The sequence below is a fragment of the Varanus komodoensis genome, unplaced genomic scaffold (assembly GCF_004798865.1).
Source record: "Varanus komodoensis strain SLA01 unplaced genomic scaffold, ASM479886v1 scaffold14_1, whole genome shotgun sequence".
In the NCBI taxonomy this organism is placed as follows: Eukaryota; Metazoa; Chordata; class Lepidosauria; order Squamata; family Varanidae; genus Varanus; species Varanus komodoensis.
In genome coordinates, this window is record NW_025335438.1 from 12,188,396 (window position 1) to 12,206,708 (window position 18,313).

The following is an 18,313-nucleotide window of genomic DNA, read 5'->3' on the forward strand; positions in this document are numbered from 1 at the left end:
ACCTATCAGCACAACCATCATTTCAGTCTATACTCCAACAAAAGATGCTGAAGAAGAAAAGGAAAGCCTTTATACAGGTAATTCAAGAGGAAATTGATAACACACCAAAATTAGACATGTTGATAATCATAGGTAACTGGAATGCAAAAGTAGGAAACAAAGCAGAATGCAATGTTGTCAGAGAATTTGGCCTGGGGTCAGATGCAAAGCAGGAGAATGACTCATAGAATTCTGTGAAGTCAGCATCAGCAAACACAATGGATGATGGTACACATGGACTTTACCAGAAGGCTAATGGTAAAGTCTAAAGAAATAGACTATGTAATTGGAAGTAACAGACGGAGAAGACCAGGAGCAGATTGTAGTAATGACCAAGAACTCTTAAAAAAAAAAAAAAAAAAAAACCAGAGTCAAGCTGAAAAATCTCACTAACAGAAGAAAAGTACCAAAGTACAACTTAAATAACATTTCTGAGGAACTTAACATCCATAGATTTGGTTCCTGGATTCAGTTGACTGTGAGCCAGAAGAACTCTGGGCTGAAACTGGAGAAATTATTAGGGAAGAATGCCAAAAGTTTTCAGGAACAATCACATAAAGGCAAGAGGAACTATTACAATGACCAGTGCAAAGAAACAGGAAAGAACAAACAAAAAGCAAAAGCAAGAAATCTCTTCCAGAAGATTCAGGAAATCAAAAGGAAATGCAAGCCTAGATTAGGAACACTGAAAGACAAACAGTGGAACATACTATCTGACCAGGAGAATGTTTTTAAAATGTTCAAAAACCATATGAAAGATCTACGTAACTGTTCGACTGTAATTGGTTTCCCTTGTACAAATAAGTCAGTTATTTATTTATTTACAAGAAAAAACTTTGCAAGTAGCAACTAATTGGTTCCAATTATTTCAGATAAGACATTTTGCAATTCAGTTGTATAAGGGTTCGGGCCCAAATAGACTATTAACAGAGTTAAAAAGCCACTGCATAGAAAAGGATAAGAAAAAGAAAAAAGGATTGATTTCATCTATTTATGAAAGCATTATTGATAAAGAATATGGTAGTAATATGGGAATTAAGACAGGTTGGGAGATTAATTTAAACATTAGTATATCAGAAAATAATTGGACAAATATTTAACGTTTTTATATGCTGTCCAATACCACAGTCTCTGGACAGCTTAAAATATGAACTAGACAACCATATAAATCAGTATCATCCAAATCTAAGGAAATGGTGTTAAAAGTAGTACACAGATGGCATTTATGTCCTGTGAAATGAAGCTCGATTACTTTTTTCATTATTTATGAATGGAAATGAAAACTTATCTAATAAAGGGCTGGTGGTGATACTTATAGGAGCAGCCTAGAATGAAATTACCCGATGCTGGAAATATGCTCAAGATCTTGCAAAGGTTTCTTAACAGAATATGGATGGTCTCATTGATGGAGAAATTAATTAACCGGAATAGACTATATAGAAAAGAAATTAAAAAAAGATAATTTCATGAAAAAATGGCATCCACTATTTGCCTGGGATAGGGACTCAAACAATACAGAAGACCAAGTGGGAAATTGGCTGGAATGTTGGTCAGCATAAGCTTAGGAAGCAATTGTGTGTATAATAATATGAATATTGGATGTATCATAATGTAAATGGCTTACTTTGGGACTTTTTAGGATTGTCAATAAAAAAGCTTAAAAATGTATATGGAAGAACTATGGAGGAGAGATGAAAAGATGGCAATCCTTTGAAGAGGAATTCTATGAGGAAGAGCCCGCAATATTTGAAAGTGAAGTGCGAACTACTCTGAAAGCACTTGGAAGGAATAAAGCACCTGAAACAGATAGTGTGTCAATAGAACTAATCCAGAGACTGAATCAGCCCAAATCCTAACAAGAATATGCCAACCAATACAGAACACAAAACAATGACCCACAGATTAGAAATATTTAACAGACATTCCAATATATGGAATCTTTTTAATAGACTTTCTAGTCTATGGTGGGTTGGAGTGCTGCTCTGAGACTCAGGAGACCTAATTTGAGACCTCAGGGGACCTCGGGAGATCTATTCTGTCCTAATGTTGGGCTATTCACTGACTCACAGCCTGACCAATGTCACAGGCTTGTTGGGAGGATAAATAGAAAAGGGGGATTATATAAGCCACCTTGAGTTCCTGGTCAGAGAAAAAAGATGGGATATAAATACAATAAATATAAGTGTCCCAGAAAAACGCTTTGTAGGACTATTGTGGAACATTACAATGCACATAGCACAGAACTACTTGAAGTACTAGCCAATGAATGAATGAATGAATGAATGGGGTTGGGTCAGACACCTACAGTGGGCTAGCTTGGAACACTGGGGTCTTAGTAGCTGCCCAAGGATGCTAGATACTGATGCAAGATCTAGGTAAAGTGTATATATAGATACAAATTGAAATATATGTCATGTGAAAATCTCTATCACCAATAGCAGTAAATATGCACATTGCATCTTCTAATCATGCTTATGTGATTCAAAATACAGTCCTACCTGTGCAATTAGCCAGTCTATCAATTTATTAGCCATGACTACAGATTTGTAGGTTCTCAGATGGTAATCTTTATCTCTGGTAGGGAAGATATACAAAAGTATTTACTCCAAAATGTATTTGATATTCATTGGATGGCATATCTCACACAAACCTTCATTGATTCAAATGATTGTTTGATCAGTCCATTTTTATTAGTTTCTGATAATACATTATTCTGATTATAATTTTTAAATGTATAGTAGCCATATGATAAAATATTATTTAAGTTGTTTAACAGATTTATCTCCAACACTTATTTGGAATCTGCATAATGAAGACCTGTTACTTCTCCACCTGCAGCCCACTTTGCCCAAATAGATCCTGGAATCAAGTCTTGGGAATATTCTATTTCATTTTTATTTATGAAATAGATTACTATTACTATTATTTAGATGCTTATTGGATTGCACATTCATCCACCTATGCTTTTTTTTTAACCCTTCTCACTTGAAGATTTGTGGATGATCAACTTAATCTATTACATTTTTCTGAATGAGCATCTTCCTCGAGGCTTGGGTGTTTAAAAAAGCAATGGTAAAAGCAATGGTAAAAACGATGTTATCCCCTTTGTTGTTCTGTTTTTATTTCAGAATTTTGCTTTTTCACATCTAGAACTATTTTATACTTTCACTTCAGTTTGGAAGAAAGAAAGAACAAAGTAATATATACAGACAGCTAGAATTATTGAGATGTAGGGATACATGTTCTAGTCCTCTTTAAGGCTCTAGTCTCTAGTAGTTTTAGGGCTGAATTCTGTTGTCACTGTTGCCTCGAAATACATGCAGTAGAGATAAGGCACAGCCTACTAGGAAAGAGAGAGAGATAACATAGGTATTCCCAGAACTTCAGATATTGGAAATATAATTAGTTTCTATGTTTTAATTTTTTAGATACCAGGTAAGATAATCTTTTCCCAGTCAATTTCCTCAGTTTATTATTAATCACTGATGTTTTGGTGCTGTGCCTCAGAAAGTGAGGACAGGAAGCTGAGATGCTGCCAGGATACTTTATGTCATGGCAGTACCTGTCTCCTCCCCTCCCCTCCCCTCATTTCTTTCCATGCCAGCTGTGAGGAGAAGAGCGTGCTCCAAGCTTGGAGACCCAGCTATGAGGCAGACTGCTTTTCCTGTTGTCTGGCTGGTTCTTTGGAGAATCCTACAACCACCCCTGCTTCCAGGGATAAGACAGCTTCCCCAGTATAAGCTTGCATTATTCTTGTAGCATATGAGGATGTCATTGCTGCAGCTCTTCTCTAACAAGTGTTCTTTGTCTACAACGCACTTCAGGATCTTTTGACCTGCTTATATGAGTAGCAACTACAGCCTAAGCTTCTGAAGCAAATAGTGAAAAAGCAGGACCTACCTTACCACAGGGGTAAACAGACTATGTAGACGACAATATAATCTTACTCCCTATTAAAGATAAATAGGTTTAGTGTTAAACCTACAATACTCAAAATCAAGTAAAACTAATAAACACTTGTACAAAATGAATTAGCTCAAGACCCATTCAAAATATTAACATAAACTGCTATAACAAAATGAAATAGATATAGCAGTCCTAACATACAATGTATACTTGTATGCCATCATTCAAAATTATTATCCTTTAGTGCATGAGTCTTTAACAACAGGCAGTATACAAACTAACTAAACTAAATAAGCTCCTACTGACCCATCCACCAAGAACAAAAAAGGTCCTCCCTGGGCCCAGTGAACAGGTTTCTCAGCACTTGTCTTCTCCCCATCACTTCCAGAAGGGTTTCTAAACTCCATCTCCTAAGTTGACCTTGAAAATGCAGCCAGTGTAGTTCTTTCTATGCTAGCTATGAGAGAGGGGGGCGTGTGCTCTGAGCTTGGAGATCCACCTACAAAGTTGGAGCTAGGAAGCCAGAGCTATACACATTTATTTATTTATTAAAACATTTCTATGCCGCTCCTTGCCAAAGCGTCGGGGCGGCTCACAACACAAAATAAAATACAATAAAATACAAAAATAACAATATAAAATTAACAACATAAAATAAATAACAATATAAAAGGAAGTCGCCCTGGTCAGATAAATAAGCAAATATTGTTAACAATTAAAATGACGCTTAAATAAAAAGGTCTTTGCCTGGCACCGAAAAACAAATAACGACGGCGCCAGGCGGACCTCTCTGGGGAGCGCATTCCATAGATTGGGTGCCACCACAGAGAAAGCCCTCCTCCGAGTACCTACCCTCCTAATTTCTTTCACAGAGGGTTCCCGGAGAAGGGCCTCTCCCGCAGATCTCAAGGGGCGGCCAGGCATATATGGATGTAAGCGCTCCTTCAGGTAACCAGGACCCAAGCCGTTGAGGGCTTTATAGGTCATCACCAACACCAACACCTTGAATTGGGCCCGGACTTCATGTTCTCCTCCATTCAAGCAGACCAGGACAAAGGTTTTCTAGCTAAAATGGTTTTATTTCTAAGTAAAGGGTTATTTAAGTTAATCAGCTAGACTGGCTTTAAAGCACAAAAGCAGAGTATTTTTGAATTCAATAATGAAAGAAACAAGCATAGTTAGAATACTGGCCATTAGAGAAAAGCACCTTAATGAGAAGCTGGTTCTAAACTAATACTTTGCTCCCTTCCAAGTGGCAATGAGCAAGCCATACCTTCCAGGTCGATCCTCCTGCTCAAGGGCCAGTTTGCTTGATGCTTCTCAGCTTCTCAGTCTTCTAAACCTGATGCCATACCCTGGGATTAATGATGCTGGGTCTGCCCTTTCACGCACTAGCATGCTCACTACACTTTCCTACAGTATTTGAACCTGTTTGATTCTTGACAACTCTGGTTTCCACAATGCTTGTAGGCTCCTTTGTAAGAAGAGTGAGCCAATTCCTAGACTACACTTAGCCCCTAGTGAACCATCTACCAAGAAAGAGAAAAGGTCCTCCCTGAGCCCAGTGGACATGTTTCTCAGTCTCCCTTTGAGAGCTTCTTGCAGGTTCATTTGTGTATGAGGAATGTATTGAAATATAGCAACAACTGTCACTTTGTTTTCAGTCAAATGCATGTATTTAGTTGCAGAACTCTGCTTCTGATGATATCTATATAAAAATAATCTTGTTCAGACATTCACAATAAATTAAATGAACAGTTGTTCAAAATCTTTAAGAATTCCAGTAAGTAGTGTAATAGGTTTTCAATGTGATAATTGGATCTTCTGAAAAGGAGATCATTATTCAGAAGCAAATTTGTTAAAAGTAAGGAGGCGGTAGTCCGACTGGTTCTGAAGAAGGCGTCACTGAGAGATGGCCACTAATTATAGACCAGTGGCCAACATCCCATTTCTGGGCAAGGTGTTAGAGCGAGTGGTGGCCGAACAACTCCAAGCACTCTTGCATGAAACTGATTATCTGGACCCATTTCTGTCCGGCTTCAGACCCAGGTACAGTACTGAATCTGCCTTGGTTGCCCTGTATGATGACCTGTGCAGGGAGAAGGACGGGGGAGTGTGTCCCTGTTGGTTCTCCTGGACCTCTCAGTGGCTTTCGATACCATCGACCATGGTATCCTTCTGGATAGGCTAGCGGGATTGGGGGTCGGAGGCACTGCTTTGCAGTGGTTCTGCTCCTATCTCAATGGCCGGTTCCAGAAGGTGGTGCTGGGGGACTATGGCTCTGCGCCATGGCAGCTATGCCATGGAGTACCGCAGGGGTCCATTTTGCCCCTTTGCTATTTAACATCTACATGAAACCGCTGGGAGAGGTTGTCAGGAGGTGTGGGCTGTGGAATCATCAGTACGCTGATGATACCCAGCTCTACCTCTCGTTTTCCACCAATCCAGGTGAGGCAGTGGCTGTACTGAACCAGTGCCTGGCCGAAGTGATGGGCTGGATGAGGGCCAATAAACTGAAGCTCAATCCAGACAAGACGGAGGTCCTGTTGGTAGGCAGTTCAGGCTTCGGAGAAGGTGAATTGAACCTTGTCCTGAATGGGGTTGCACTTCCTCCTAGGGATAAGGTCCGCAGCTTGGGAGTGCTCCTCGACCCGGAGCTTTCACTTGAAGCTCAGGTAACAGCAGCGGCGAGGAGCGCTTTCCTACAGCTTCGGCTGATTCATCAGCTGCGCCCCTATCGGGAGTACAACTGCCTCACAACAGTGACTCATGCACTGGTGACTTCCCGTCTTGACTTCTGTAACGCGCTCTACGTGGGGCTACCCTTGAAGATGGTCCGGATACTTCAATTGGTTAAAATAGAGCTGCCAGGCTGCTGACGGGGACTGGACATTATGTTCGCATGACTCCAGTTCTCCGTCAGCTTCACTGGCTCCCCATTGAAGTCAGGGACCAATTCAAGGTGTTGGTGATGACCTATAAAGCCCTAAACGGCTTGGGTCCTGGTTACCTGAAGGAGCGCTTACATCCATATATGCCCAGCCGCCCCCTGAGATCAGCGGGAGAGGCCCTCCTCCGGGAGCCTTCAATGAAGGAAATTAGGAGGGTGGTCACTCGGACGAGGGCTTTCTCAGCGGTGGCGCCTAAGTTATGGAACGCGCTCCCCAGAGAGGTCCGCCTGGCGCCGTCGTTATTTGCTTTTCGGCGCCAGGCGAAGACCTTTTTATTTAAGCAGTATTTTAAATGTTAATACCATGGAAATTTTATTTGGCCAGGGCGGCTTATTTTATTCTAATATATATATATATTAATTGTTATTGTTTTAATTTATTGTGCATTTTATTGTATGTTGTGAGCCGCCCCGAGGCTTCGGCAAGGGGCGGCATAGAAATGTTTTAATTAATAAATAAATAAAATAAATTAATTAATTTTCAGAGATGATGCATTCAAAACATGTTTGGAATGTCACAAAAAAAGAGTATACCGTTACATTCCAGTCACTGAGCACCAATAAAATGGAGCACTATCCACTACCTGATGGGGGAAGCAGGAGGGAACTGGGTGGCCGAGAGCATTCAGCATCCATGTTAGAACAATATTTTCCCCAGTACACACTGAATTTGATTGGCCACTGGCCAAGGAAAAATGCACTATGTTGTTAGGTAAAGGTAAAGGTTTCTCCTTGACATTACAGTCCAGTCATGTCTGACTGTAGGGGGTGGTGCTCATCTCCGTTTCCTAGCCAAGAGAGCCAGCGTTTGTCTGCAGACAGTCTCCGTGGTCATGTGGCTGGCATGACTAAACACCAAAGTGCATGGAATGCTGTTACCTGCCCACCGAAGTGGTACCTTTTTATCTACTCGCATTTGCATGCTTTCGAACTGCAAGGGACGGAGCTGGGACGGAGCAATGGGAACTCACTCCATTGTGCAGATTCGAACCGGTGACCTTTCGATCTACCAGCCCAGCAGCACAGCGGATTAAACCACTGCGCCACCTGCAGTCCCACTATGTTGTTACTGTCTGCTTTAATATAAACTAAGATCCAACTATGTAACGACTGATAAAGTTGATGCTATGAGATATTGTTCTCATTAAAATTATGTTAACACAAGTGTAACTCAGTGGTCACATTTCACATAACAATGGCACAAACCCTAGTTTAGGGATCCACAGTTTGAAGTAGTAACATGATCTTGCATATAGCCCAATCTTGTCCACTGTGCTCCTCCTTTCACACAAACATAAAATGAACAGGCAGAAATAGCTTAGACCAACATCCAACCTGATTTCATACCCTGGGATGCAAGAATTATGATTACAAAACAAAAAGGATCATAAAAATGTTTTTATAAAGAAAGAAAGAAATAAACAAGCCAGCTTTAATCAGAATGTGCTGCTGGCTTATGAATTCTGGCTTGTGTGGGCCTAAAAAACAATCCCAGGCTTGGACAACACACTACAGTTAATGGAACAAAACTGCCTGCTTAGTCAGATTAAGCTATGGAACACAGGAATGAGCAAGCCTTGTGCACTAGCACACAGTTTGTTTACACTGTGGTTTCATAAGCCAGGCTTATCACTGCAGCTGAATGCAGCTGCTATCTTTCTGTGTGCCTTAACTATGCACTGTGCAAAGCACTTCTTTTATCTGTTCTGAATCTCCCACAAATCAGTTTCACTCAAATTCATAGTTACCATTAACAAAATAGCAGAATTGGACCAAAGGAAAGTACAACTTCCTGGTTTTCAATCAGAATTTATATAACAACTTTTACAGTTATACCATGTGATTAGAAGGCTGGTACCTTGGAAATAACATCTTGCATTTCACTTCTTGGATAGTACGTTCCATCATCATAACGGAATCTGTAGAGCATGTGTTCAGGTTTAAATTGATGCTTGTCAGTAACTAAAGAAAAAGCAAATGAATAGGTAGATGAATGCTTCTACAGCTTTAATACATAAAGGAAATGCCTAGAACTATCTAAAAGAAACATAGTTATGGGAGCTGATAAGCAAATGTTAAAACTGGCCTCAGGGACCATCCAGAAACCTGGTCCTTCAGAAGAAGTATGGTGCCATCAACAACCTTTGTGTCAGAATACTCACTCACAAACTCAGTCTAATCTTTATTGCACTTCAGTTTATTAACATGCATCTACCCTGTTAGAAGTAAGGTAAAATAAAAATATGTTGTGGTGACACTGAACTCCAGAATCTCACAAAATCTTTCCCACCTGCCCCATGTAGATAGTTATTGGAGAGTAGGAGAATCCAGCAGCAGTACAAAAGCCTCCATCTTTCTATCTGCTTAGGTGACCCAGGTTCCTCCAGCAAAAAGATGGTTTCATTCTAAACTCTAGACTCAAGGCAGGTAGAATTACAGTAATAACTTTATTCTAAGCACGTTCTTCTATTACACAAGTTCTATAACCTTGCCTAAGTACTGAAGATTAATGACCAACCAATAACTCGCCTAGGTTTCAGGGTAGCCTTGTCCATCCATGAAAGAGGGAATATCTTTAACCCAGATGGAATCAGCTGGTGTCTCCAAATGAACTGAAGCTATTTATTTAGGTCAGGGTCTAAAACACACATGATGACAGCACTGCCTCAGTCATCTCATTCACATCCTTGGTCTGCAAAAACTGAAACTTAAGTAACAATTGTGGAGACAGATGCTGAACTTTAAAAGTTAAATATTTGAGCACTTACCATGGTGAATAATGCCATTCTCTAGTAAAGCCTGACCCAGATTTACACCTTCTTCAGGTCTGTGAATCTCCCCAGTTTCCAACAACCAGGATACAAACTCACTAGTTAGAAAAAGCAATTAGAGCAAGAATTACTTTATCGTATCTTAAAACTCAAATAGTGTCAATAGCAGCTAAATTACTGTGGAAACAAAAGAAGTTGGTTTGGTTCTTTGAAATGCAATCCTATGCATATCTATTTAGAAGTAAACCCTAATGAGTACAGCTGGACTTACTCTCATATATAAGATTACAGTATACATTTGCCATTACCACACATGCAAAAAATTAATCCTGTTTCCTTTATTCAAGGAACCATGACCAGATTAAGATATGTTAGAGGAATCTGGCATTATGCAGCTGATCCCAACTACAATCCAGCAGAGAGATATCTGTGCTTTAGCTCCATTGATTGCAACTATACTTAAATGAAAAAGTATGAAATCGACTCAGTCTTACTTACTTACTTACTTACTTAGGTAGACTGTAGGGTAAGAAAATGTACATGCCCTCTGGGTTGGAGAAGTAGCTCACATAGCACCTAAATCTCTAAGAAAACCACTACTGCAAAAACATGCTGGGTCTAGGTAGCTGCAGATGGCATTTTGGCTGTAAACTTGAACCATCAGCAACTCCCCAGTTGTGTTATCCACCAATACCAGGTCTGCTTATATTTATTCCTTAATTCCATGTAGTCTGGATATTAAGTTTCTAGCTTGTATGATAAAAGCAGTGGCCTCAGAATTTAAGATTGACCTCCAACTAGTAATCCGCAAACTCCTTCAATTGTACTCCTGTGAGTGTTCCTTGGATATGAATATTTTTGAAAGCCTTGTATGTTAAGAAACAAACATAATTCTAGCCAGTATAATATGGTGTGAGAGAGGCACGGCCTGTCCAATACAGGTTGTTCTGAATGCATTCCCCATATTCTTGTGATTTCAACAACCCATCAAGACAGAAAGTTGAACTGGTGTTCTGCTCAGCAGCTACATATATTTTTGAATCTATTTGTCTCATTCCTCTGCAACTATTCTGTATAGAGCATAATATCTGCTCACTTCTAGAAAGTTTGTTTAAAGGATTTTGGACTCCTAGCAAAACTAGTTGCTTTATAGGCATTTCTAACAAGATTAATACTTAATTAGATCAAAAATAATAACACACGCTTCCACTGAGGTAAAATCCAAAGCATAAACATATACCTTCCAAGAAAGCATTTTGGGAAAGTGGTTAATTTTCTTTTTCTGTCCTTGATCAAGTTCCCTTGTCTGCACATCATTTTATAAAGTTTCTCTCCCTGTTCAGAGATCATTGCCCAAGTATCTTGTTCCATACCTAGCTTCAGCCCTGTGAAAGAAATCAGAATTCAGTGATTTTGAACTGTTTCCAAATATTGGCATTCATAGCCTTATGAGAACAGATAGAGGGTGTGTGTGTGTATTCCAAGTCTTGGCATCTAGGATGTAAGATAAGGGGCATATTTAAAGGTCTTCTAGGAAAAATAGAATGGTAAGATTATTAAGAAAAGCCAATTAATTATTTCTATAATTCATCATTTTTCTATAGGAAAATAGAAATGATAAAAATATCATGTTCAGTTCTTTGTAACTCCAGGTATAAGGCTCTTGGGCAGCAAGTCTGAAAAGATTCCTGTTACTATTTCTGCATAGTGACTATGCAGTCTTTTCAGACATTACCCTTCAACAGGGATCTCACCTCAGAATGATTTCAAAAGTCTGAATGTGCTGCATTTCAGTCTACCTATGGAGTTGCCAAGGAAACCAGGGCATAGCTGCAGTACCTGGTTTACAAAATTAGATAGTGAGGATAGTGCCTAAGAGTGAGTAGTACAGCACCCAGTGATACTCTGTTTGTACAGGAGTTGCTTCTGTCCATTACAGCATACCTACCATACTTCTTGAGAGGCCTAATTGTGGACAGACAAAATTAAATCTGCACAGTCAAAAAGCTGCACCTCTAACTATTACTTTTTGCCCTTGACACCTAAAGAAAACACAGTTCAGTTAATTTCCCCTTTATGAACTGCTTTGTATTTTGAATACTAATTATATGGTTATGTTATCTCAGACATGAGACTACTCAACAGCAGTGAAGGACATCCCTCAGCAAAATGCATAATAAAGGTGAATGAATATATTTTCCATTCTTGAAAACAGCTTCTTTTCCTGAACCCAGGTGGAACTTGGAAACCCTGTTGCATGCCTGACATCATCATTGTATGAGGAAACACCTTTACCAAGCCCCTTGCCTAAGACCTGAGTCCTTCCCTTCAACCAAATGTTCCTGTTGGTTAAAAGCAGCAATATGAACAAGCAGACTTCCATGTATTTCTGATGCCTAGAATATTGCAGAGGCAGAATTCCAGGCTCCAAGTGTAATGGGACAAACAGATCTAGTTGCATGACATAATAGCCTGCCACAGCTTCATTTATCCATGAAGGCCTTTGCATTGTGCCAGATGGCATTTTTGCAATCTTCTGAACTTGTCCTGGCTTATGTCATGTCAACCCAGACAGACTGGAGGTTAGAAAGCCCACCCACAACAGCCCCTGCTGCTTGAGTTTGCATGACACCAAAATGAATGACACGTGGTGCCTACACCCAGCACAACCAAGCACAACGCAACAGTCCCTGTAGTTAATTAAGCCAGAGTGAGCTGTCATCTCATGCAAACCAGGGTTGGATCTAATGATTAAATTAGACCTATTAAATCAATGAAATTTCACTTTCACTGATTTTAATGGTTCTACTACAAGTATGATTATATCTGGATCCAGCATATCACTTACTACGGAACCAGTTATTTATTCATACTACTTATAGATTATGTAATAATGAGCAATAGATGCATGAAAATTATTACGTCCCAGGAATTTTTGCTGTGTATATTCACAACAGAGCAAGTAGACCTGGGACATATATTTTCCAAAGGTGAGAGTTCCTACTGACTTCTCAGGAACTCTGGAGCATGCTCTTGGACTCAGAGCATGCCAGAAACCTGGTTTATGTATTGTGAGAAAATAGCACTTGATTATTAATTCTGCTTAACATCTTAAAACAGAAGGAAACTTTATTTTTGAATAGTATGTTGTATTTTTAGTACAAACTGGTAACATTACAATGTAGGACAATACCCACAATGCTTGAAAAAGAATGTTAGGGAGTAAATCTGTATTCTCCTAATCCTCCACACATTTTTCCAAGTAGCAGCTTGTAATTAATGCATCTCTTTAAGAGCATAAAATCTCCATTTTAGAAAGGCAGCTCAATTTCCTTCTTATACTTGTGCAAATCTATTCAAATTATTCTATATCCACAAAGTGAGCATAAATTTGGCCAATGCTGCTGTGTGAACAAAAAAGTTTCTTCTTGTTCATGGTGAACAGAATTCTGTTTCGCAAAGCTATTTGAATTCTGAAAACTCTTTTGTTCATGAATCATCTATTATTCTGCTCGTAATTAATTCTGTGCATGACACTTTTTAAAAGAGGTGTTTATACAGATGCTTTTGAAACTGAGAGAAGATGGTAGAAATATGAAGTGCGTGTATGTGCTTTTAAAGTATAATTGCTTGGGAAATAGTTCAAAGGTTTCTTTTTGAATAACAAATGTGACAGATTATCTTATTCCCACCTTGTTTACCTCAAGGCTTTGACCATACGCTTTTGCTTGGGACTTTTGTATCACTTGTACAATACAGCTTCTTCCCTCGCATATACTACAATCCTATCCTATATCCAAATTCTTATGAGTAATGAAAGAAATGTTGGTTTTAATTCTGTAGTTACTTTTTTTACCTTACTGAAACTGCATCTAAGTAGGAAAGGCATACAGCTCAGGTTAAAGAAATAAGGGACAAGAGACACACAACTAGTCTTCTGTTTTTGCATTGTTTAGGGAAAAAATATAATGTGAGCACTCCACAATTTTTACCTTTCCTCCTTTCTCTTTCTTTTAGAATAGCTTCCAGCCACTCCTGCTTTTCTTCAGGTGTTTTGGCCATACACACAAACCATTTGTTCTTTGCTGTATTGTGTATCTTCCAACCATTGAGAACAATGTGGCCACTGCTGTGATAATCCGCTGGAAAGGAATAACAATAACAGAAAGGAAATAGCTAAAGATATAGCTACCGAAATAGCTAAAGATATACACTAACGACCGCTAAATGCTCTGGGCTAGACCAAGTAATTCCTGATGCTTCCTCGGATAAACAGAATGACAAATGATGAAGAAAACATCTTTCTGTTCTACTAAAAAACCCCAGAACTTTAAAAAATAGTAAGTGCTAGAACATGCTCATATACTTATCTTACATGTTTTGAGGAGGCTTTTAAATTGCTCCTTTGAAGTATATCAGAATTTATTTGAGAAACAGCTGGGAAGCTTCCCTGTCTTACCATGAGTTTCATTTCTGCATATGGTAGCCCAGCAACATAAGCACAAATATTCAAATCACAGAACAAGAGGTGGCCAAAAGGCTATCGAAACCAATCTGTAACTTTGAGACAGGATCATCCATCCACCAAGAGACGATGCAATCAGATGATGTCAGCCCCAAGCAAAGAACCAGTGCTTGCAAAACAGTGGCCATTTCCATTGCAGCAGCTAAAGCAATCTTGTACTTTTAGGAGAGACAAACATTACAGCTTTGATACACTTGCCTTAAAAAGAAATCTTTAGAGTTTGGAGCTCTGAGGTAGATAAATGCTCCCACTGGACAAATACTGTTGCTAGCCCTGTATTAGCACTGAGAAGTTTTGCTACCAAGATCCTTGTTCCATATTGCCTCAGCACAGCAGCTTATAGAATCAAGTCCTAACAAAGACTACACGTCTTTGTTTATACACAGGAGCTAAATTCCTATTCTTAAAACATTCGGTCTTCCATTTCACTTCTGCTAGCTACTACCAAAATATCACATTATTATTATTATTATTATTAGAACATTTCTATGCCGCCCCTTGCCGAAGCCTCGGGGCAGCTTACAACACAATAAAATACAATGCAATAAAAAAATAACAATATAAAATTAAAATTAATAATATAAAATAAATAAAAAATATAAGCGATATAAAAGAAGTTATAAAAGAAAAGTTATAAAAGAAAAGAAGTCGCCCTGGCCAGAAAAATAAGTAAATGTTGTTAACAATTAAAATGACGTTTAAATAAAAAGGTCTTCACCTGGCGCCGAAAAACAAATAACGACGGTGCCAATGTTTCTTATATAGTTTATTGAGAAGATAAAAACCACAAAGCAAAACAAATACTTCAAAAAGAACAAATATTTATATTTAAATAAATCATCTGATTGGTGCACATGTACATACCTGTACCATCATCTACATTTTCTACTTCCATCACTTCAGTGTTTATTCTGCCCCGGAAGACATATCGATGACTTTCTGTAGATGCTTTGCTGTTCTTCAGCCGTCTTAAGGAGACAGGGGATATGAAAACATTGTCCAGATATTAATATTACTATATTTACCCCCATGATTACCATTCATGAGCAGGCTATAATGCACACTCCCTGGGCAGGGGTTGCTTAACAAGGGGTCTATTTGTTCCATGCTAATACAGAACTCTGGCTTTTCTGTTCCCCGACAACTCATAAGAATCATCTGAAAATAAACCACAGACTATTTTGTTGGCTTGTCAGGGGAAAGTTTTGCATGATACACTAAACAAACCATGAATGGAAAGTTTGTGATTGGTTGAACTATGCCCTCCTCTATGGTGGGAGCAATTGGGCATGATTATAAGTGGTTTTAAATAGTAAACCAACAGACCTCAGAGCCATGGCTTACCATGATATATGAACTGGATCAGTTAATGGCATTACAGATGTAAAGAAAAATTATTTTAAAACATGATCACTGTAGAAACTCCTTAATATATGTTCTAACATAAGTTAGCTTTGATTTTGAAAGTTTGAAATAGCAGCACTAAAGATGTCCGCTACCATTAAGCTTTTGTTCTATAGTTGCTTTGCATTGAATGAAGTCTTATATCTAAAAATAATTTAAACCAGCATTATACTGGTTAGAGTATCAGATATACTTTTAATATTAAAAAGCACACCATTTTATTTCATAAGATCAGTTTTCAAAACAAAGTAATATTCATCTTACCTATGCTTTCTTTTGCAATAAACTAAAAGATTGTCAAAAAGAAAAAACACACGTTCCTGTATATTTCCTGCAGAGATTTTCAGCAAAACTCCATACATCAGCATTTCTGTGCATGTATCCATGATATTAGATCCCTGACGAAAAAACATAAAAATAGATAATGAATTGGACTTTGGATGTAGATAGATAATAAAGCCTAGAAAAATGCCATTTTTATACACAAACTCTAAAGCTTTAGTTATTCAAGAAAACAAAATATCACATTTTACCACAGATATATGTATGTTTGTGTGTGTGTGTGTGTGTGTGTGAGAGAGAGAGAGAGAGAGAGATCTGCTACCATAATTTGGCTATGGAATTGCTTTACGTGTTAGTCATTTTACCTCTATTTCAAATGATTGACTATTGAGATCAATTGACTATTAATGACTATTGACTATCAATTTATTAATAAATTGACTATTGATTATTAATGATTGACTAATGATGAATTCACTAATGACTGATCCATAAGAGGATTCCCCTTCTCCTTGTTCCATGAATGTTAAGTTTGCTCAAGAGCCTTTAGTGAGGGACTTTGTCATAAGTTTTGTCTGTGTAAACCACTTGCTTTCTTTGACTGGCAGCTGCCGTTCAGGCAAAAATCTTTCCCATGGTCCTTTTACTTCCTTGAGTCCTGCCTGGTCCTTTTAAGTGGATGCTACCTGAAAAAGTAACGTCTCCTTTATCAACCAGACTGGTCACTGAGGTGATCCAGTGACATATTTCCAGTAGTTCCATGTAAACCCATGGTCCAACTGGGGTCCAGCCACAGAAGAGCCCTCAGTGTGATGGCCCCATTTCTGAGGAACTTCTTTCTCTGCCAAGTCAGAAAGCTACCAACCACTTCTTGAATTTTCACCCAGGTTCTGTGGAAGCAGGTTCTGAGGAGAGGTTTTCCTCAGAACATTTACATGTATGCACCTCTATTTCTGCTGCTGTCTGTACCCAGCTAGCATCAAAGCGATAATTAAAGTCAATGACCACTTTATTCTTCGAGCAGACATACAGACTTTCAAGGCTGGGATACAAAATGCTTCAATAAAAATAGTGTTTACAATGTACATTAGTGGTTAGAGTGTTGCATTAGGATCCGAAAGGTCCACATTCTAGTCTTCACTCCAGAATGAAGCTCACTGGGTAACTCTGGGCAAAACACTGTCTGTCAACCTAACCTACCTCACAGGGTTTTTGTGAAGATAAAATGGAGAAGAAGATATTATATAAGATGCCTTGGGTTCCTTGCAGGAAAAAGGGCATGATATAAATACAATCTATATCTATATAAGGTGCAGCTAGAAAGAATTTTGTGGACCAGGGTTGAGTTACTCTACTTGCTCTACAAAAAAAGAGATAAATTATTTTTATATACAAATAACTGTTATACAATTTTATGATTTCAACATTCACTCAAACAAATTCTACTTTGGGGTCTAGTGAATTTAACATGTCAGTATTAAATGGGTAAAAATTAATTTAAGTTTTAACATTTATATTCTTCTAATGTACTTTTTCCTGCCGATTTTTAATTATAACCAATGCAAGCTTAGCTTTGTGACACTTTTGTGCAGGAATGCAAGTCATGCTTTCATCTTCCATCAGATGCTAAATATAGTCCTTTTCCTAGCTAAGCAATGTGCAAAGCATTTTGTTCTGACAGAAAATCTCTAACACGTGTGTGTGCCTGTTCTTAAGCGCTATGGCAAACCAGATGTTTAGTTAATTAAAACAGTTCTTGTAGTACTGGAGGATTTATTGCACTGAAGCCTCATAAAAACTAGCTAGCTCTTGCAGAAACCCTTTAAATTGAGAAAATTTGAAGTGGAAATCATCATATGAAAACGTATCAAATATTTAGCAACTATATTAATTTGTAACTATAACATGCCTTCATATCAGATTACTAAAATAAGTGTGAATCTGGCATTCCCTTCTTGGACAAATGTCATCATCTAGCTAAACGTTCTGGGTGTAATATGCTAAAAGTTGCCTTACACCAGGACAGATGATTTGTCCATCTAGCCAAATACTGTTTGCTGTGATTGACAAGTTTTTCTTCAGGGTTACAGCATAGAGCTTGCGTACAGGAGAAAGGTTAATGAGAATTCAAGGAGTTTTAGAAATAATGGCCAATACCACTGCAGATGCCCTTGTTGATTTGGCAACTGAACAAAAGCAACTCTATCAAATAGTCCTCCATAATTGGATGGCTTTAGACATCTTATTAGCCTCTCAAGGGGGAACTAGTGCTTTGATTGACAGGAATGTTGTGTATATGTTCCTGATATTTATAATGCTACATTGGATTGAGCTAATCTGTTAAAAGAAATAGCCAAAGTCCATGGAGAAAAACATGAGTTGGGACACATGGTAGACTGATTTATTATGCTGGTTTCCGAATGTTGGTGATTGGCT

The 18,313-nt window shown here is 38.4% G+C and overlaps 1 protein-coding gene across 5 annotated transcripts in view; it reads right to left on the reverse strand.

Moving 5' to 3' along the window:
• The window catches only part of PREX2 (phosphatidylinositol-3,4,5-trisphosphate dependent Rac exchange factor 2), a 147,675-nt gene that overhangs the window by 91,670 nt on the left and 37,692 nt on the right, over positions 1–18,313 (reverse strand). For all 5 annotated transcript variants that reach the window (XR_006414086.1, XM_044424092.1, XM_044424094.1 and 2 more), the window contains 8 exons: positions 15,860–15,993; positions 15,056–15,159; positions 13,659–13,808; positions 10,907–11,051; positions 9,664–9,764; positions 8,754–8,857; positions 3,940–3,989; positions 2,538–2,613 (listed from right to left, as the gene is read on the reverse strand). Coding sequence is in view for 4 of the 5 variants with exons in the window: in XM_044424092.1 (XP_044280027.1) it covers positions 2,538–2,613; positions 3,940–3,989; positions 8,754–8,857; positions 9,664–9,764; positions 10,907–11,051; positions 13,659–13,808; positions 15,056–15,159; positions 15,860–15,993 (864 nt within the window). In the remaining variant the exon portion in view is untranslated. The remainder of the gene's footprint in view (positions 1–2,537; positions 2,614–3,939; positions 3,990–8,753; positions 8,858–9,663; positions 9,765–10,906; positions 11,052–13,658; positions 13,809–15,055; positions 15,160–15,859; positions 15,994–18,313) is intronic.